This window comes from Strix uralensis, chromosome 1 (assembly GCF_047716275.1).
Source record: "Strix uralensis isolate ZFMK-TIS-50842 chromosome 1, bStrUra1, whole genome shotgun sequence".
Taxonomy (NCBI): domain Eukaryota; kingdom Metazoa; phylum Chordata; class Aves; order Strigiformes; family Strigidae; genus Strix; species Strix uralensis.
Window position 1 is genome coordinate 25,677,742 of NC_133972.1, and position 22,191 is coordinate 25,699,932.

The window sequence follows — 22,191 nt, forward strand, 5'->3', positions numbered from 1 at the left end:
GATGATCGTTGCCAGAATTTTTGAAGAGAACTACCTTTACCCATAATGGATATTCCTTTCTTTTCATTAAGTAACTGGTTGATGCTTTAAGGCATAACTTACGAGGATTTAATACTCTTCACAGTTGTGGTTGATCACACAACTGTGATCAATTTTTAATTGATTTAATTCATAGAAACAACATATGTTTTGAAAATCAGCATATTCTTGAGCTCAGAAAGTTATACAAGTACCAGTTGTTGGGTTTTCTTTTAAAGATACCTTTAATTTCAAACAGTGAAATCTCTTTTATGTTAGGCAAACAAAACTATTAAGACTGTGGTTTAAATACTCCCCAAAGTATCTAAAGGGGGGCATCTTAACAATGTGTAAGTGTATAAGTATCTGATGGGGAGGGAGTAAAGATGAAGCCGGACTCTCCTCAGTGATGCGCAGTGAAAGGACAATAAACAGTGGGCATAAATTGAAATTACAGGCAATTCAGTTTGGCTTGAATGATACTTCAGACTGTAGCATAGATAATAACTGCACAGTTAAATAAGTGGTTTGAAAACGCCTTTATGCAAACTGTATTTCTCTGTCTGATTTTTTTAGCTTTATGCACCTTACTCATTAACTTTTTTGGAGTTGTATCCACTAAAGAAATGTTTACTTTTTGTGATTTCTTACTCTCTTTTTCCCTGATCCTATGAACCGCTAACTGGAAACAAACAGGATAGGAAGATTTCTGTCCTCATTAATGTCATCTTGCAACTTCAGGGCCTTGGGTGTATGCATCTGTTGTGTGGGGTTTTTTTAATCTGGCTTCCCAAAGAAATGAGACTTAAAGTTGCACTGTTCTTTTATTAGTCTCTAACTGCCTTTAAATAATTTTTGAACCTGTTGCTCACTTTCAGCCACATTTAATACAGAGTGTGTGTCCCAAAGATGCCACAGGGTTTATAAACAGAATCTCTTGTAAAAGGGATCCTGGTTTTGATACCACTGAGTGAAGGGTTGCAGCATGGGGTTTTCCCGCTTATTATATGTCAAAGTGGACACTGACTGAGAGATGCTGAAGGATTTCATAAATTCTGGTGCTTGTTCCTCTGATTAAGCACTTCTGTGTTACTGTAGTAGAACTGTGTTTTACTGGACAGTCAGTTGCTTGTATAAGATACACAGCCCTCTGTTATGTTTTTTATTAAATTGTCATGTTAAATGAGTTGTGGAATCAACTGAGAGGTGACAGAAAGATGGGAATTGTCTCCTTCATGTACCTTCATTCGAAATCTGTTACGATTCACTCTAAATTTAGAGATTTTTACATGGTCTGTAGGTTCGGTTACACCTTTTAAAATTGAAACAACTAAATCAACTGAAACCTCCTTGAAGCTGCGAATGAATAACACATTTAGGGGTTTTTTAATGAATGTAATGTAATGTGTCCTATGATTAAATATTCCTACATCTGGATTTTCCAAGCAATTTCACTAATACTTGGAACAATCAGAGCTCCAGATGCAATCTTGGCTTTTTTTGGGAGTCAGTCCAAAGAAGGAGGAAAACAGATTCCAAAAGAAAGCAAACTAATTTACATACTGTGAGCATGTGCTAAAGTTTGTTTTGGAAATGCCCTCAGACACCTGGGATTGTAGATTTGGATTAAATGAGTTCACCCATTGCCAAGTGACACTGCATATATATTAATGATCAACGATTCTACATGATTAGACTTATATCTTAAGACTATAGTTCAACAACATTATGACGCCATTTCAAAAAAAACGCAAGCTTTATTTATATGCAACATATTTACATGTACAGTTTTTGTGTTCTTTGACTTGATGATCTGAACAGGTTAATGGTTTTTAAAAGAAAAAAGATGTCTTGGCCACAAGCCAGTATCTTCTGCTTTGATGGTAATTTATTTGCTGTGTAACAAACTCCATGAGTGGATCCTGTCTAATTTTGAAGTTGCATGTAAAAATAAACCCAACTCAATTCTATAATAACATGACTAATAATTTAGGGCATTTTCCATCTCTTGATTTTTCATTATTTCACAAAATAGTATTAAATATGACCCATTTACATTGTTGTGTAGAAAGACTGTTAAGTGTTTCAGAAGTGACAAAGGGCATCTGAAAGGGTGGGTGGTTTTTTCCCTAACTTGGAATTCTAAAATTTAATCTCAGTAGTCTTTATTTCTTCATCTGCAGAGATGGAACAAAGTGTGTAAGTATCACAAAGTTGACAGCTTAAGATGTTAAGACAAGAATGTTCCAATACCAAATAACATTAAAATATCTAGGTGTGGATTTTTTTTTTTTAATCAAACAGGTCTGGGGTGAAATGGCTCATTAAATCAAGTTCTGAGTTCTTTCTTCTATGTCCTTATGAGTGATTCTTTGTGACGATGAGTGTTACCAACTGCATTTCTAGATGATTTTTCAACTGCTTAGTTGGTACATTCATGTAATTTTTGTTTATCATGATTTCACTTTCACCTTTTTGCTTCCCTTTCTCTGTTTGTTTACAGTCTGCCATATTTACACAAACTCTGAAGTAACTGGGTTTTCACATTCTTTTTTTTGTTTGCTGTGAGTATATACGCATGCATGCAGTTGTGGTCCCAGCAGCTCCTTTCCCAAATGTTTAATCTACATCATTTTTCTATTTGATTTGCCGCCCTTTTGACAATGCCTTTGTCTACAGACCCAGTTACCTTCTTATACCATTTTGTCAGTATGTATGGGTTAAATAGAAGCAATGTAAAGCTCGTTTCGTGATCGAACTCATGTTTGTGGGTAGTTCTTTTGTTTGGAATAAACTGAGGTAACATTTTACTATGGACTTTTTTTCTTCTTTTTCTAGATTTGCATGGCAATACTTAGGACATACATTAGTATCAAAGAATTAGTCCTTCTAAAGCGTTCAGGTATGATACAGTGAATAAGAAGTTCTAATTTCAAAGGAATACATCCAGTCCATGTGTGTTCATGTTCCAATTTCCCACTGAAGCTAGGTATTTAAATACGCAGTTATCTCAGGAGGTTTTTATAAATCTTACTTCCACGGAAAATGAACTTAGCCTGAATGGAACTAGACTTGACAGTAGAAATGAGTAGCTGGGACAGGCAGGATATTTAACAGAACCAAAATTTTGTTAAGGCGCTTTTGAACATCCTGGCCAAACTTCACAAATCCAAAACCTTTAGAATTAAGCTCTTGACATGAAGTGCTGTTACAGCACTCAAACAGCTTTAGTTTAATCCTTTCACATTACCATATACGCAAACAATTATGGTTAACACATTTTAGGGTCTGTAGTTGATTCAGATCCATCTGAGCTTTTGAGTTCAGTCAGAAAGGGCTGAATTTTACTCTGGACAGTTATTCCTGTTGCACCTGTCCTGAGCAGTCTTAAGTTTTTGAAAGCTTATTAGAGTGTAGCACAATGTAAATGTGGAATGCAGTTGCACCCTGTGCAGTAATGTTTCCTGTGCTGAAATACTGATCATTGTAATGCAGATAAGACTGGGTACCAGCAGGCTACAGTATGTGTCTGTCAAGGCTAGCACTGGAACAGATTGTAAGACCATCCACCATGGTAACACTGCACTTCCTGGAGCTTCATATCTGGAAAGGCCTTACTACCTCGATGCACTTACCAAATCTAACCAGGTTTTGTGCAGTTTTCTTGTGCTGCACCAAATCAACTAAGATTTCTTGAAACCTACAGGGCTTATGGTGCTCAGCTCCATGGCATGAGATATTTCAGAATAGTCAGTCTGGGTCTAGTAAGGTTCACACTGTATTCAGACTAGATCCTTTCACACATTTTTTTCCATATCCCTGTCCCATAATATCCTGTATAATTAAGAGTTGTTACACTGCGTTTAAAATTTAAGGAAATAACAGCCTCGGTTACCCCAAAGTGAAATTAATTTAATTGCTTTTTCAGTCCAAATATTTGTGAAATATTACAGAGAGGTTACTCCTGGTGTGGATTTTGCTTCTCAAGTGCTGAATGATCTTCTCATTTCTTTGCTCAAGAACTTCTTGTTGAAGGAAGTATTTCAGATACTGAATGTAACTGTACAAATCAATACACTGGTAGGTGATTGTAATATTTTTTAAATATTGGATCCATAGTTTCTTAGTTTTTTGATTACTATGCCATTTGTAGTAATAAGTTTGTTTTTACTCTGGTACTCAAATCTTGGGTGAAAAGAAAGAGCAATTCAAAAGTTCCTATTACAGAAATTCTAAGCTTCCTAACTGGACAGAGTTGCAAAACTGATTGTGCTTTTTTGTCTAAATTAGCCAGCTGTAGATGTTCTTCTGAAAGTTTTTGAGCATGTGGCTTCTTTGAATATAAGAGACGCTGTGCCTACGTTAATCAGTACCTTTTGTAAGGTATGAGTTTGACTGTAATACTGCTATTTGTTGGAATTTGTGAAATACCTTGCCTGTTTTAAAACTCAAACATACCTCTTTAATATTATTCAGTGCTATTTTTTAAAAGTTATACTGTGATTAGCTGAATTTGTGATACAGGTTTCCATTTATCCCTTACTTTTTGACTGAGATTCACTGTAACGTGTTTTTCCCACTGTTGTTTGTCACTTGCCTCTGGAAATACGTGAATGATGACAATTTTTTGTATGCTTACTTTTCTTCCCCCTGTTTGATACTACAGCTCATTGATGCTGGTATGTCCCTCAAGTTTGAACATTTTGACTATATTATTAAGTTCCTTCACCAATTGCAAGTTTCCCATCAGGAAATAAATACTGTTTTGAACATAAAGTCCAGGTATGTCTTTAAGGAGCTATTTTATAATTATATCTGTCTAGTACCTTCTTTGGGTTCTATTTTTATAAATTGATGTAAAAACTTTAAAAGGCAATTAGGAAATGCAAACTGAATGTTTTGGATGAAAATACTCTCATATCACGTCTAATTGTATTTTAAAGTGCTATCAATCTACTGTGCTTAAAAGATCAAGGATTGTTAAGTCAAAACTTAGATTCTGACCGCAGTAATGATCAGTTTTTCCATATTGATCATCATTGTACGATCTGTTTCCAAGTTTATGTAACTGTAGTCAAATTAGAAACATCACGATTTAATATATAGTTTAGGCCTCCATAAGCAAACAGTACTTCTACAATAAACAACTCTTCTAGGCAATAAGAGGATTAGTTATAATCTGAAATAGTTTTCTACTTTTGTTTACTGTGCAATGGCATAAACACTTGCGCCAACACAACTAGGGAGGAGGGTCATTTTTTTAAGTAATGCTGGATTATACTGGGCAAAATGTGAAATCACAGCCCAAATCTATTCCAAAACTGCGTTGATGTCTCCCCATCACTTGCACAAGGTTGTGATCCTTTTTTTTTTATCATCTGCATCATATACATGCACAAAAGTTGAGAAACTAAATTTGCGATTCATAAAACAACCTTTGATTCTTAGAGGAAACCAAATATGCAGCATCTACTGTGTGAAAACAAGCCATCACTGTTTCAAGTGAAAGCACTGTAGAAATTATGTGCTGCTTTTCATGCTTTTCCCATATTGTACCTTTCAGCCATGGATCTCAGTGTTTTACCAGTGCAACTTACCGCACATGTTGGAGGTAATTTTTATCACTTTTCAGATCAGGAATCTGATTCACAGAGGAATGACCCCTTCCAGGGTGCCTCAGTATGTATGTATTTTCAGCACAAACATTCTGTATCTATGAAGACTAAGCAGCTGTGCTACTTCAACTACATGTATTAGCTCATTCATGTATCTCAACATGATAGCATCGCACTGGGTAGATGTATCCATTGTTTCAGTGGCAGCATCAGAATAAAGTATTATGCTCCAGGATATTTGAAGCTGAATAGCACTTTTTTTCATGTAATTAACTTTTTTTCTTACTTTTGTGTCAGAAACACATGCAACACAGTTCTGCATTTACTTAATGGATTGCAAGTCTTGTTCATACCTTTTTGGTTACACTTGTACTGAGACAAGGGAATATTTTCTGTGAAAATAGCTCTGCTCAATTATTTGCTTGGTACAGGTACTGACTTCCCTTGACATAACTGTAAATGTCTGTTTTCAGTGTTGAGTTTGAATAGTGTGTAGTAAATAGGATCAAAAATCACATCAGCTTTTAGTTCATATATGATAGTTTGTTGTACACTTTCTGCTAGTACATAGTTCAGTTCAATAGGATGTGTTAAAATTAAGTATTAATATTTTTTCTTCTGGAAGATTTCAGGAAAGCCATCTTGAAAAGAACTGGCTTTTTAACTTCAGCTTGGTAGTGGCTGAAATTCAGGTACAGTATGTGCATTTTTCAAGCCTGTTGGAATACTTAACCATGACTACTTTTAAACCTACAAGAAATAGCAATTTCTACATCATTTAAAATTAATGGGCTTTATTATTAAGTATATTGAGATTATGATAAAATATTTTTATGCAGAGCCATGTTTGGGAAAGATGTGCAGGGGAAAACTATCTTTGGCTTTTCTGTGATGTCAGTATTTTAATGTATATACTTGTAGCTTTTATCTTGGTTTTGCATCTAATTCAAAGATTTTAAAACTTCAAGCAATTATTTCCTATGCCTTACATTTGTTGTGCTTGTAATTGGTAGTGGTACATCATTCCTCACCAAAAAAATAATTTAATGTATTATTTAGCAGATAGAATTCAAGGCATAATTGTAAAAGGCTATAATTGGCAACACTAAGAAGGTATTTTAAAGAATAAGAAAATATTATAAAAAATTCTTTAATTGGACATTTGCATCTTTCATATTCAAGGACAGATTACTTATTATGCACAATTATCATATAGTTTATATATTATCACATGCTGCACAGATCCTGAGACCAAAATTTAAGAAGGGAAGAACCAGGACTGAATATTTACTCCTTCAATGCCAAAGTCATCAAGTGATCTGGCAAGCAAAAAACTAATTCATACAGAAAATAACCATCAATTCGGCATGCATCATTAAAAAAAAAAAAAAAAAGGCAAAATACTGGATGAATGCCAGTTATTAAATAGGATGAATAAGTTATGAACTTCCCCAATTGGGGTCATGACATAAATGGAAAAAGACTTTTAATTTCTTGAGGGACAAAAGTGATTACAGCAGTCCATGCAAGTTAGGCAACATGTTACTGTGGCATATTGAACATGGACATTCTTGGCAGTAGTGTTTCATCTGCATCTTTTTTCTGCTTTAAGTCTCTCCCAGGTGTTTCTCAAATTTCAATATATTTTCTGTTTGGTGTTCTGGAAGCAGGTTGGCTTATATTTATCCCTTGCCTTTTTTGCAGCATTGCAAGGAAAAAAGTGATTGGACTAAGCTGGGAGCTTTGTACGTTAATGCAAGAACTGGATGTGAATCTTCTGATCTTCAGAAATTGTCTTTATGTATTGCTGAAATACTAACCAGAGATTCTGAGAACGACAGACCAGAAGTTCCTTTTTGTGATTTTGCTGATGCAGGTAAAATTAAGATGCAAGAAATGCTTTTTGTTCATCCCTGTTCTTTGTAGAGTTTTTAAAAGAGGTAAAAAAACAAATTTGTATACTGTTTTCTGAGTATTAGTTAATTTTATATGTTACAATATTCAGAATTTCTTGAGGTGCAAATACAGTTGGCTAAAATGCTCGATAGAAGCCATTTTCTAGTAGAAGTAAAATCCACAGTGCTTACACTTAAAAGCCAAAGAAACTTCTGAAAGAAGAATATATGAGGTTTGTGAAATCAAGAAAAGAAACCAAAATTGGTGGTCTTTTAATAAGAATGTCCTATTCTCAGGACAAAGGCAAATGTATTTAAATATTGTCATATGAAGTGTCACACTCTTAATAGCATAAATAAACTTCAGAACTGTAAATACAAATATATATGTGTATTTCAAAACACACTGAACATGGTTAAATCATGTATATTATGTTTTTTGGTTGGGTTTTTTTTTAGTAATTTGGATTTTCAGAATTATTTCATTCTCTAAAGAACAAAGAATTTCTGCAAGGGCTGGGTCCATGAAACACCTAGTTTTTTAATAGTTCTGGCAGGTTTTCTTACCCCTTTCCTCCCTATGCCCCTTCATTTACGTATCTCTATCATTCTTCCTAATAAGGTTGCAGAAAACTGAGGCTCAGTGAGGTGTCAGTGGGATAGTAAAACATTTTATAATGGATGACTCAGATCTTTTTCAACCTGTATTAACTACTAAGACATGATGAATATTTATTCTAGATATGTGACATGACCTTTCTGACCACAGATTTTCGTATTATAAAACAGCTATTGCAACTTCTAGTTGTGACACAGAAGATTTTGATGGGGCTTGGAACTTTGTCTTCCCTAGAGCAGTAGTCTCCAAACTGATAGGGGCCTCTATCAGTAAAAAATTTTTGAGCACTCACCTCCTATTTATTTATTTATAAATTATATACATGTACTATTGCACTAATATATTAAGTACATTATAAAACGTACAGAAAAACAGAAATTAAAAAGATGAGATAAAGATGAAATAAACACTAGTTTTTAAAATATTTTGTTTTATTTATTTCTTAATGGTACAAAAAAAAATATTTTCTTCCAAATGGTGAGTTGTGCTGACACCACTTTGGAGACCACTGCTCTAGAATACCAACAGTACTTCCAAAGTGGTTGTATAATATGGTTGGAAAAACTTGTAATTACTCAGTTCTGTAATTGCCAGCAGTTCTTCATGGTGCCAGAAAATGCAAAGCCTACTTTACAAACAATGATGTTACTAAATTATGCCATTATATGACTAAGCATCTTATGGATGAATTAGACTACTATGAAATAGTGTCTGAATAAACTACAGTTATTTACCCTACTTCGGGTGTTAAGACTTGGAAAGTTTCTACTTTTAATGGCAAATATTTCAGAAAGTGTATTTAATACTTTCACAATGACTGTGTTTTTCAAGTGTGTACTGCATTTACATGTAAAATTTAAAAAAAATTTTTTTTTTCTTTCCAGTAATAAAAAATTCACAACATAATGAAGCAGATAGAATTTTCATTGGAAGGACTGGGATAAGTGTAATGTGTTCTTATCACAAAGTACTGAAGTGGATAAAGGTATACTGGACTATAGGAACCTGACTGGAAGAAAAAGAATGAGTCATTTCTTTTCTAGATGTTAAACTGTGTTTCTCTAGTTGAATGGCTGGATGTGCTACCTGCCTCCGCACCATTTTAGTACTTCTTAATTGTCCAGCTGGATCAAAGCATTTTATTGTGCCTTTCTGAGCAGTAATCTGCTATGGAGCTCATCATAACTTTGTCTTGCAACCTAGAAACTTGATTTGTTCAGGTTCAGCTTTTGACTTTTCTGAGCTAAGGATGAATATGGATTAGGAGACAGTTCTTCCTGAGATATTGGGGCAAGGGGCTGGTGGGATTGTTTCCCAGAATGTCACTTTCTTCTGTCTGGCAATACTGCTGTATTTTGAGACCTCCCAACTCAAGCAATATTTAGAGAAGTTTGAGTGGGCCCTTTCCTGCACTGATGCTTCTGAACCTGACCTCAAATGGAATGGATAAGGTCAGGAAGACAGGAGAGAAGTATAGCAAGGCTGCTACTGCACTTGGTGAACTGCTTATTCCCCAGAACGTCACTAGAAGTGCTTTTCTTCCATTGAATCTAGGGTTGTAAGATCTGCGAATCTTGCAAAAGCTCGGACCTCACAAAGAAGGGACCTTTACAATCCTTTCTTTGCTGTCAGATATTACAGAGGGCCAGAGTTAAGAGACTAGACCTTTGACTGGATGTTTTACATTCTTTAGGCCTCATACGGTATTGATCATAAGTTCACTACAGCAAGATCCGTTTTAACGTTAAATTCATCTTTTTTTTTTCCTGGAAGAAAGCAGTGTATACCAAGCTGGATCTCCTATACAATGCAACATGACCAGTGACAGCATAAGAAATAATATAAACCACCAATGATTTTGGAGTGTGTTTTGGTCAGTGATCATATTCTGAACTTAACTTTGTATCAGTTGCCCTGATCTTTACAACTAGTGATTATGCTGTATGGGGATTTTCCTCATCCCATACAAGGTGATTTATAGCATGTATTTTTGTGAACAAAAGCAAATGCTCTCCTTGTCCCCTTTTGTCTCTTGGGTTTTTTTGTGAATTATCGTTGAGGAACCCTTTCTAGTTTGCATCGCTATTGTCTCTAGGTGATGACCCTCAGGAATTTTGTTATGCAAAACCTGTGCACTGCTCAGTCTGCTTCCAGGGTCAACCCAAGTCCCAGGAGATATTTGATAAGAGGTGCTTAGTCTAGAGGCAATACATTCATTTTAAGGAATCATTAATTTTGCAGCATCAGCTTGCTGAGTTGAATGATCTTTAGCAGGTCCCTATCAAGCTGCAGCACAGTGTGGTACTGTTGAGGAGTAAAGGGAAGGAGAGATGGTCTTTGCATTAGCATTTTTGTAGTACTGCACTAGAACTTTTTTAAACATTTTTGTTCCACAAAACTCAGCCGTTAGAACAGTGAAGATATTCCTGGCCATAGAATAGGTAGTCTAAATTTGTGGCATTGAGCAGTGGTCAGTGCTCACATACACATCAGAGAGCTTAGTTTGGCTTGGATTTTGATTGTCTTCTTCAGCAGAGACAGCATGTATTCAGTGTTTGTAGGGAAATGCCTTCAGACATTGTAGCAGTTTTGCAGATCCATCTTAAGGGAGATCCTGATATTTGGGTTGCAGGACCTCTGATATTCCAAGGAGGTTCATCTTCATGTCCTGATTTCAGAGGTGCAAGGTGTCAAAAGCATGTGTAGTGTTTCTCTTGTATAACAGGAATTACTGCAAGTAGACAGTTCTTACGATGCTATGATTTTTTTTCATGTCTAGAGCAAAAGATCATTGCTTCTTTGAGAAATGTTGTGTTGGGTGTCAAACCACTTCTCAACAGACTGCTCACCAAGATCCTCACCCATAGCCTTGTACACAACCTGTGTTGACCATATGGGAGGGTGAATGAGGCTGTGCTCTGAATGATTTTTATCAGAACTGGCAGATGCCAAATTGATCTCTGCTTCAGGGATGAACTAGAACTGTCATTCCTACCTCTCTCCAACCAGTTTCACTCCATTATATGTATTGGATAAGTCCCTAATACTGTGGTTGTGGGCTAGTATCTGCTTGATCCTGTGTCTTGTTTCTTCCAAAAAGTGGTCCAGAAAATAAGGCAGTGATGGATTTGTTCTTCCTGCTGTGCCCAAAGTAATTTTGGCTTTAGGACGTGCCTTATGCCGTTTTATGAATATGTTGGACTGCCTAAAGCTCTAGATGTGCTTTTCAGATCACTTTCCCTTCATGACCTCTTTATCACATGGTTTTCATGCTTGGTGGCTCTCAGGGGTAAAGTATGTATGCTCCTTGGTCCTGAAGAGAATATTCTTTGCAAGAGCTAAGGAAAGTTCATAAAACAGATGTACTTTTCAAATGCAAATCTGATACATGTGAATAGGTCTTCTATGGAGGCAGCTCTTCAACTAGGTCTTCCATGGAGACAGCTCTTCAAGCAACACTAGACTACTTTCTCGATATTTACTTGCAGAGAATCCTGCAACATTAATGCTCCTTTGGCAATTATTTAATCCACTTCCTATTTTAACTATTTTGTATCTTGAAAGACTTTGCTGTGGCTTGTTTTTACCCAGCTACTTATTACTTCAGAAGATTGGACAGAGGTTCTTGTCCAATTAAGGATCTCATTCCACAACTGCATTTTACTTGGGTGCCCTTCCTTTATAGATCATTTGTGCTTAAAGCTGCATGCTTTCCAGAAAGACCTACTTCTTAGTGACCCTTCCTTCTGCTAGAAGGATGGAATAGATGCAGATCTTCCTTAATTTTGTATGTTGTCTCTGGTTTGCACTTAAATTTCAAGTTTCTATTGTCAGAATTTCACCTGAGTCTTTCTGGTACGTGTTTTTTCCCTTCAACCACATAAACCTGAATGGGTTCTTTACACCTTAAATGTTAACTGCAATGACATAGTTAGTATTCTTTTATCTGTTGTGCTGAGATAAACCATTGTAGATACCTGTAGGCCTTCAAAAGTCTCCAGTTTTGAGCATATGCCAGTCCACGGTATGTATGTGCATATGCATAAAATATTTTCAAAAAATTAGCTTCTTAATTAGTAAGTTTCATTTTCTGTCAACTTCTCTGTTCTCCTAAACCTCCCTTTCCTTCTACCTCTGCAACTCTTGTTCTGCCACCACAACGCGTGCACACACACGACCACGATTTTTAACTTAGTATTCATTAGAAATTTTACTATACTTTCTTTTTTTTTCCTGATTCAGTTTGGATAACTAAACTGACGCCTATAAATCTGTATCACCAAAGTAAATCCACTGTATTTTGTGTAAATATACTCTGTGTTCACTGATATCATTGCTTTCTCTGACCCTCCCCCTTTCCCTTTTATGCTAGGGAAGGAAGGTTTTGGATAAATTGCATCAGCTACAGATACATTTTACAGTCTTGAAAGGATTTACAGGTGCAGAGAGGTTAGCATCAAGATGTCAAATTGTTAATAAAGCTGCAGAAATTTTTCTTAAAACTGGAAGATTGGATGGAGCGACACGGGTATTGAGAGGTAAGCTTGTCTTACAAAAAACTGAGTTTTGACTTAAATTTGAACAGTCCCCTTCTATAACAGATTTCAGATAAAAGGTACAAGCTGGTCTGTGTTATTAAATAAAGTTAATACTGGAACAAAAAAAGTGTGATACATCTTACTGGTTAGTATTCTTCTTGATATGTATTAAGAAATATTATGACTAATACCAAATTTTTTTCAGAAAAGTTTTCACAGTAGTCTGCCATCAGCACCGTTCTACTCAAAAGCCTACCATAACAAGGAAAGGGTGCAACTTGGAAAGTGACTCTGCCCCATGTATATTTCCTTTGAGCCAGGTGACATTCAGTGTCAAAAAATTTTCAGGCTTGGGTCAATGTAGTGTTTCTTTACCCCTCACAGTATCCACATTTAGTAAAATACGTTTAGAAGAGCACCGTATTTCTGCAATTAAATAACACATAATTACTGGCTTTCTGAAATTCTGATCTGCTGAAAAGAGAAACTCAAAAGTGTAAACAAGAATAGAAGGTGTTCTGTAAAGTAATACTGAGGATCTAAAATTTGCTATTCAATTTTATATATGTACATAGATACATACATATTTATGTACATACTTATATATGTGACAGTCCATTTTACTACTGTGATATTTAATAAAAGTGGTTCTTTACAACTGAGAAGTACTGGTGACAAGGAACAAATTAATAACAACTAGAACTGCATTTTCTGAGAAATTCTGAAATTTGTTTTCTGCTGCAGTTTACAGTATATTTCTAATGGCCAAAAGTCTCAGTGTCAAGCAGTTTCAGTTCATAGAAGTAACACTGCACTGTTGTTTGCCACAGAGTCAGAGTGGACCACAAATGCACCATTGTGGCCCTGTGATAAAATGGACATCCTCAATCGACATAATCTGTTATGTAAACTAGTGCACAAATACTTGAGGAAGAGTTTATACAGGCAGGCATTTGAAGTTCTGCAGAACTTACCAGGTTTTCAAAATCATTCTGGTAAGTAAAGAAAAAGGTAGTGTGTTAAGAGCTAAAAATTTAATGGATGATTCTGTACTGTTCTGTTTGTTTCCCAGCTAAAATTTGTTGAAGAAGTAAGATCATTTTAGACAAGCCCATTTTTTTTCCAAAGAGCGTAGTGTCAGTTAAAATATGTCTTGTAATGTCAGTTAAAATATGTATTGTGCTCTGAAGCTCTTGCTGCACATGCACGCACACACATGCATGTACACTCACACACACATACACGGAGTTTATACACCTGTCCTCTTTTTCCAGTTGGCTCAGTTACATAGGGCAACAGGAAAGACCCACTACATTTTTAAGGATCATACACAGTCTGTACCATAGGCTAAAATAGGGACATCACTGGGGTGATTAATTTTATCTTAACCTCAGATGAATGCATTGTTTTTTTTCTGTAAGTGAGCCAGCTAACCTAGCTTCTTTTACATACCATGATAAAAACCAAGTGCTCTTTTGGGCTCAATTTCATTGGCAAATTTTTGATGGGTACTTGATGCGTAGTTACTTAGGCTGCACTGAGGAAAACCTCTGCTGACTGCTGTGTGTAGGTCTCAGTCCTGTTGCCAGTGTGTACTTTTAGGTAGGTTAGGAGGGCTGAGTTGGAAGACTCTCTACTTAGAGAATCCTAAAAGGATCTAGTCCTTTGAGGCATGAGGTGGATACAAGGCTACTCAGTCCTGCCAAGAAGGGGACAGTTGAGAGGAAGTGGACAGTTCAGAGTAAGAGTAGAAGCAGAACTTGAAGTACCAAGGTGATTTTATTCATGCACATTTTAAGTCTGAGAGATCAGGTGAAGATTGCATTTATAGGCTTCGGCAGGTGAATGTGTGTTTATCTGATCCTGATGTTTTTGGCAGCAAATTACTGCTTGGACCTTAACACTTCTCTTTCACAACGTAAATGAACTAACATTATGAAAAGACTTTTGGTGAATAAAGCATTATCACAAGTTATCTCAACTTTGTTCCATTTTGCTGATAGAATCAAGAGTCCTGATTTAGGTACTGATTGAGAAGCAATTCTTCAATTAGATTTGTATTTGACTTAATTCAGTAGTTAATATTCTTAATTTCATTTCAGATACTGTAGCTGTTTCTCAGTACAGCTGCCTTTTTAACAAGCTGTTAAATGCCTGTTTTGAGAGCAAGAACCTTGGAGTCTCATCTTCTGCAGTAGACTTCATGCTTTCAAAAAACATAGCTATTGATTTTTTTTTACTTAGAGGATTAATCACAGCTTTGGGAAGAAGTTCCTTGTGGTCTAAAGCTAGGACCTATTACAAAAGTAAGTTGCTTCTTAAACAATATCTTTCCCTTATGTTCTTTGGATAACATGCTTATAACAGCTCAGTATGTTGGGGAGAAATGGGTAAGAGTACTTTGTAAGATGAAAACAGTGCTTTCTGTGTCACACTCGGGAATTTATTTGTAACCAAATGTTTCTTGGGAAATAGTGACAGTTGAAAATACAAATGAGTGTGTACTACCTGGCATGAAATGAATGTAATTCTGATGAAATTAATTTTTTATGTTCAGTTTCAGATTTTCAAAAATGTGAACCCTGAAATGGTTTAAAAGTGCATCATCTTCACTTTCTCATCTAGGCAAATTAGATTTCTTTATACTTCTGTTTAGAGCTGTGGTGGTAAAATTATTAATATTTAAGATTTCAGAGGTCTAGCTAAGAAGTTTATCCTAACTAAAAGAAAATTCCTTTCAACTAAAAGCTAACAGTCTGTGAGTGTTTTCAGCTCCCCACTTTTGAGCTAAGATAACACTGGGTGTGTCGCCCTGATAGGGTCTACCAAGAGCCATCTCTCCATATTGTCACATTATTTACTGTGTGATCCGTCTTGGAATTGTGGCGGTTAGCAAGCTTACGGAGTCCATCCCTCCCATCCTGGAAATTATTTGTTTTCCTGACCTCTTTTTTTTTTTTTTTTTTTTAATGAAATGCTGTATAGGTTGGGTCTCTGAGATCACTTGGCAAAAGACAGAGGAGCAAAGGTGGAGATGCTTTTCAAATGTCCTCTCACTGTGGTCAGTTAATAGAGCTGCTGGTCTGACCTGTCCTAAATTGTACTTGCATTATTACGCACTTGGAGTCCCTGGACTTCTGACAGGTTTTTAATCATTGCTGATAATATTCATTGATAAAAATAACATTTTACAACAGTGAATATTATGAGTGAGTACTGTCTGTTGTTTTCAAATCAGGCCATCTCACAGGTGAAATAGTAAAATCCATTAAGAGTTTGGGGTTGTTTTCTTTCCACATTCTTAGCCACGTACTGAAGAAAACAGATCTGTGTTCAGTATTTGTAATCCTAATTCCTTACGTTTCTGCATTTACTCTCAGGTGCTTTATCATGGGGTTGCTACCCACCAGTGCAGGGAAATTTATATCAGAAACTTTTGACGATTCCATCTTATCTGTCTGAGGTTGAGATGCTGTTGGCCATTGAAATATTTCTTGTTTCAAATGCCTGTGATATTCAAAGTCCAATCGCTACTCATCAGACTCTTCAAATAATACTGAAAAGGTTTGTTGTCAGATATGTACCATTTTGATTGTACTTATCTGTGTGATCATGTAATTAATGAGAGATCTTACTTTCCATTGGCTGGGAAAGAGAATGTTTGGTTTAAACTTGTTTTTAATCTGGTTATAGAACAGTAAATGTTTGGGCATTTTTTGCTATTATTTTTACATGTATAGCAGAAAAGTAATTGTTCCAGAGTGACATTGGTCTATGTTCCATAATTGAATGTGCCTACTGCACTAAGAGTGTACTGTATTTTCAAAACCAGGATAGCTTGATATTTTGGTGTGTAGATTCTTGTGTTGGGGTTAAGCAGTGGAGCAGAAGGGCAGAGTCAAAACGTTACTCCTTTCAAAAAGCAACTCTAACATTTCTTGGCTGTTTTTTAAAAAGTACATAAAGGTATTTTACTTGATTCTCTTTATAGGGGATATCTCAATATTAAATTTGTTATGGGTTTTTTCCTTTTTCTCTGAGTCTTAATACCTTCAGATAAAAATGTGTTTTCTTGCTTTTTCCTTTTGTCCATAAGCTACCAACCACTGTCACTAGGTTATCCCTATAATTTATTTTTCAAGACCCCATTTTCTCTGAGATTGACTGGCTCAGCATCAAAATGTGGAACTTCATAGAAAAGCTACATTAACAAGCTGTTAAGAAGGATGAACAGGGGCATCTCAAACTTGAGTACTCTGTCTTCCTTCCCAAGGAATACATCTCTTAATTTTGTTCTTTTGATAAATGAGAAGGTTTTTATCTCATTTTCATGTGTATGCTATTGTACCTTTGCTTGTTTGCTTAAAGAGTAAGTTCTGCACTTGCAAAAATGTAGGCATGTCACTTAGGCACATCCTTTTCCCAAAAGTGATTACATGCCAAAAATGAGTAATCGTTTTGGATTCAAGCATGTACCTGAATTCTTGCTACATCCAATTCATAAAATGGTTTACATTACTGAATTTTCCAGCCCAGAGTTAAACATTTCTTCATGAAACGTGCTGTGACTATTGCAGACCTACTTTGCAGTGGCATTAAATTCTATTACTTTTCATTACCATAAAATATGTCTAAAATGTACTTTTTCTAAGTTCTTAATTGTTCAGAACAGTTGCCTAAATTTGTCTAGAAATTAATCTGTTATAAGTGATGCAAACACAGCGCATTATTTTAACGTTTCTGTAATCTTGTTGCTACTATAAAGCATCAAACAAGTGACACAGGGCCTGTATGGTACCTAATTTTGTATTTGTGGAAACTCACTTACAGATGTGAAGATCAGACAGTTCAGAATAACAGTGACTATCAAGCGGCAGTGGAGAGACTGATCCTGGCTGCTCGTGTATCTGATCCAAAGCTTTTTCTTAAGCATATGACAATGAATATTAATATGGAAGAAGTTTACAGCTTGGAGCATACATCTGCTCTAAAATGGCTTCAGGAGAATATGAAATGGGCTGGGAAGGTCTGGCTGTTTCAGTAATCATTAAATAGTAAAGATTTTTGGTTTTTAATGGTTAAAGCAGTCATTGTTGAAAATAATACAGATTAATAAAGGCAGTTCCCACTGTGTTCAGACTGTGCCTTACTGATTTACAGCAAGGCTTCAAACTAAAGTTGTGTTTCTAAAATACTTACATTGATGATAATGCAGATAGTAGCACAGAAACAGTAATTTTTTCCCTAACTGTATAGATTGTCACACTGACTTACATAAATGTTTTGTAATGGCATCATTAGATGAGGAGGAAGCTGCAGCCTCAGAACCTACATTCTCCTTTTTTATGGAGAATCTAGCACTAACTGTTACTCTTTTCCCAGCAGGTGATCGTATATAAGTGCATTGATTGAGTTTAAGTGCTGTTCTTGAGTGAGACTTTTTTCACATTACTTCCTAGTCTGTAGAAGTAATACATGTTTCCTTTTGTCTTCCTCACAGTATCTTGTGAGGATATTGTCCCATCTGTGTGCCCCTTAGATCTTAATTTTCTTACTCCAAAAACTGAGTAAAAAGCACTGGGAATAACTTAACTTCAAAATCACTTGAGACATGCCAGACTTAGGATACCTTCCTTTGCATAACTGAGAGAGTCTACACAAGTTGCTCACAGCTGAAGGTTTAGTTGTGCCTTGATAATAACTTGTATATGGCTTCACATTTGTATATATGCATACTTCCACTGATAAGGAAAACTTAGTTTCTCCCTTGATTGTGTTCTTAGAAGGAAGGTTTTGCCCATTTTTTAGTTTCTGCCAACTGCATGATGAGATGGAGGCTTGTAGCAAGCTGGTTCTAGCATTCCTGGTTCTTCAGGAATTCTTTTTTCCACCTGCAAATCCTGAATCAGATTCGGAGCGTGAATTATGTAAGCCACACTTCATATACTGATCTGCAGCCTGAGTAAGAAGAACCAGACATTTTTTATTGGAAAACTCTTGTGACAAATCAGTGGGACCTCTGTCAAAGTTGATACTTGCCTGAGCTCCCCACTTCTGTAGTGTTAGTTTAGATCTCCAGTACAAACCTTCACAAACATGCCACTAATACATCTCTCTTGGTCCTGCTGTCCATCCCCTTTAGAGGTTTTTTGTGATGAAAATCTCTGCTCTCTTGGGTATAGAAGTTCATGGGTTTTTAAGGCTGTTCTGTCATAAGTGAGATCAAGATGGTGGCATAAGCCCTCAATGTTTGAAAAATCTTTCCCTCCTTTGGGGCAGCATGAGTCTCTTCCCAGTTCCAGCAGCGTTACTGCAGGTGTCCCTTGCGCCTCTGAATCATGAAAGCCATCAGGATCTTAGCACTGGATGGTTGTGAAGGGTTTTGGAGGGATGTCCATGTTTTTTTGTTTGGGGGCGTAGACACTCTAGTCTTGAGGTTCATGCCATTAATCTGATATTAATCTGATTGACAGTTGTTAGATTCCTGATCCTCTTCAGGGTCGGGTCCTGACCCTTTTTGATACCACTTTTCATCCAGTCTGTCTGGGAGTTGCTGCTGGAAGAGAAAGGATTGAATATGATGACCGCCAAGATCACTGCCTTCCTCCTGTGCCACCTGTACAGAAAAATGAAAGAATAGAGGCTCTTGTGTTTTCATAGGGTATCGTTCTTCAGTAGGTATCTCATGTGCTTTCCTTTTAAAAAATGGTAGATTCAGTACTAACAATCAGATGGCATTTCTTTAAAAGCCCCTTACCTCAGAATTCTTGAAGAACAGTTGGCACTAGTTCAAACAAACTTTGGGTTCCACCACTTGGTATTCACCAGGATGGCTCTGCTGTTTGTAAGGCTGTTCACCTGGTCAAATCCAGTAGCATTCTGCTGCTTCGTTTCCCATTAGCTGAAAGACTGGATAAGAAGTGATCAGGTTTCAGATGAGGGATCTAAACTGTTGTTCTTCCAGCCACCCCAGCATTAGTGGGCAAGAGCAATTTTGGAAGGTTTCAACAAAGTAAAACTGGCAGTGAGAAAGTAAGTCATTTTTGCTAATTACTTTTTGTAAGATCCTTTGTAGCTTAATCTCCCTTGGAATTAGACAGAGGCTATCTGAACCTTAGCTAAATCCCACATTTCTGTAAGCAGTACCAGATGTGGCTAATACTGTTTGAGAGATGCGGAAGGACAGAATTCTCTTAGTAATCTGTATGACTTCAAAGCTTGGGGTGTTCTAGAGACAGCATTGTTTTTTCCATTATAAGCAACCTTGAATTTTCACTTGGATCATCCCCAGAAAAAAATTCCAAATGTAGCTTTGTTTTTCAGACAGAGGTTAATCATTGACCTTCTAGCTTAAGTTGGAACTGTGTAAAATTTGTGCAATGTTTTGGCTCCATCTCCTGAGTATCATCCTCGGCTGACAGGATGCAATCTCAGTCATGTTTTATATTAACAAGCAAAGCAAGCTCCCCATATCATTGCTCAGAAGTTTTGCTACAACTGGTGCATCTGGTGTTCTGTCAATACAGTGTTTCTCCCTATCACCATAGGGGTAGGCAATTTAAACAACCGTTTAGTTGTTAAGTCTGGTATTTCACATTTTTGTACTGTCTGGGTCCACTTGAAACACCGTACAAATCTGGTCATTTTCATGTGTATCAAAATACCAGGAAGGTTTCTTGAGCAACATTCTCAGTACTATTTTGGTGACAGAAATTCCATGTGCTAGACAAGACAAAACTCCAGTGTGGGATGGAAACAAGCCTGGAAAGATGAAAAAATGTTCCAAACAATAAAGTTAAGTACAACAGAGGCAATGCAGTTCTGCAGTGCCAGAGACTCGGTAGACAATATCTGTATTTTTGCTTTTCCCCAGGTATAAGTTACTGTTTCTTAGTAGCTGAAAGAAATTCTGTGTTTGAGATTAAGCCACTTGTTTGATATATTTAATTTTTCATATAGGAAATAAAATCTATGTTTACCTGTTTTCAGAGAGACAGAAAAATGTGCAAAAAAACTGCGCTCAGTAGCTAGGTCTAGACAATGTTTTGCTCCTTCAGTATGTTGTTAGATGCATGAGAAATTCTCTCTGTGAAAATCTTTCTTCTTCACTGATTACAAGGTATGTTTTTGGAAAGATTATTTTTGTTAGGTATGGATAGTTGCTTGTAACTGAAACAGAATAATGTTGTTTGGAAGACTTACCACAATTTTATTTCAAAGCATTGATAGTTTTGAGAGTTTCTTAACACACATTGGGGACGGAGTTGAGAAGTTGGCAATAGAAGCTTGATAATTTTACAATGTTTTATAAAGAGCAGTTGGGGGGATCATTTTGGAGTTGTTAAGATTTTAATAAATGTTTTTTATTCTTTATATGGAGTTTTGAAAATACCTGTGAGTCAGTATTGTCATTAAATCATCTAATTCTGTTCAGATCCCTGTAATTAATATTCTTAGGTATGCAGGAAGATAGGCAAATGTAGATGTGGAGAGTTTAGTATCTCATAACTACTACAAGAATCTAGAGCATGAGGAGGTTAAGAATGTGTGAAATCAGTCAGACTATGCAGTTTTTCACCACATCATAGCACATAATGTAGCAAATGCTCATGAATAAATTGGGCTGAAGCTCCCAGCTGTGGACATGGCCAGCTTCCAGTTTTCACTACAGACTCGAGTGGAGGCTACAGCTAGGCCTGTGGGCTGTGCTCAGTCCGCTGAAGAATTCTAATGGATGTTAGTGGGAGTTTCACATGAGGAGAAATAGTAAAATTAAATGTCCCTGGTGTAGTAATCAAACTTCTAATTACCAAAATCTTAATGCCATACTCCTCAGTGTAGTAAAATATGGCCACATTGAAAGCAGTTACTAGTTCACATTTTTGTCCTTTCACATTCTCCAGATACATCTTGCATCTTTTTTTTTTTTCTGCAAATCCCAGGTCTGCATTTTTCAGTCATAACTATTTCTGCATAACTCTTTTCTAAAATGACTAGTGTGATGAGTAGTATCAAAAAATTAATGCTGACATTATTGGCCTCGGAGCTTCTGTGCTATTGTGTGTGATGGGACTGGAGAAACTGATGGGACTTTGACTATCTGCAGACCAAGCACCAGAACAGAAACAAAGGAGCAAGGAGAAAATGGTTCAGTTGCTGTTTGTAGCAACTTTATTGGGATGCTTAAAATTCCCCTTGTTAGGGGACAGGAGGTAGTCAAAATAGCAATTTTTTTAGATGTTAATTTTATCTGGTATAAAACAAGCTTTCCATTCAGGAATGTCTCTGTGACTCTTGCTGAGCCAGTGGGATGTTTCCTGGGAACTGATAGGGAGTAACGAGACCAGATAAAGCCACAATACTACTCCCATGGAATATTGTGGTGGTATTCATAAGCAGTAAGTTTTGAGATCTTTAGCTAAAAAGTAGAAATTCATTCCTGTGTGAGGGGGGGAAGTGGTGCTCTGGCTCCATTTCAAAGTACTTACCCTATGCAATAGAGCTGG

At 36.4% G+C, this 22,191-nt stretch overlaps 1 protein-coding gene across 1 annotated transcript in view; it reads left to right on the forward strand.

Moving 5' to 3' along the window:
- Positions 1 to 17,818, forward strand: part of TOPAZ1 (testis and ovary specific TOPAZ 1) — a 39,666-nt gene extending 21,848 nt beyond the window's left edge. Inside the window, exons 9-20 of the mRNA XM_074891723.1 lie at positions 2,857 to 2,920; positions 3,947 to 4,098; positions 4,309 to 4,401; positions 4,685 to 4,800; positions 6,259 to 6,325; positions 7,338 to 7,509; positions 9,032 to 9,132; positions 12,520 to 12,685; positions 13,516 to 13,680; positions 14,788 to 14,991; positions 16,066 to 16,249; positions 17,516 to 17,818. Coding sequence (XP_074747824.1) covers positions 2,857 to 2,920; positions 3,947 to 4,098; positions 4,309 to 4,401; positions 4,685 to 4,800; positions 6,259 to 6,325; positions 7,338 to 7,509; positions 9,032 to 9,132; positions 12,520 to 12,685; positions 13,516 to 13,680; positions 14,788 to 14,991; positions 16,066 to 16,249; positions 17,516 to 17,729 — 1,698 coding nt within the window. The 3' untranslated portion in view covers positions 17,730 to 17,818. The remainder of the gene's footprint in view (positions 1 to 2,856; positions 2,921 to 3,946; positions 4,099 to 4,308; positions 4,402 to 4,684; positions 4,801 to 6,258; positions 6,326 to 7,337; positions 7,510 to 9,031; positions 9,133 to 12,519; positions 12,686 to 13,515; positions 13,681 to 14,787; positions 14,992 to 16,065; positions 16,250 to 17,515) is intronic.
- Positions 17,819 to 22,191: the final 4,373 nt, after the last annotated feature.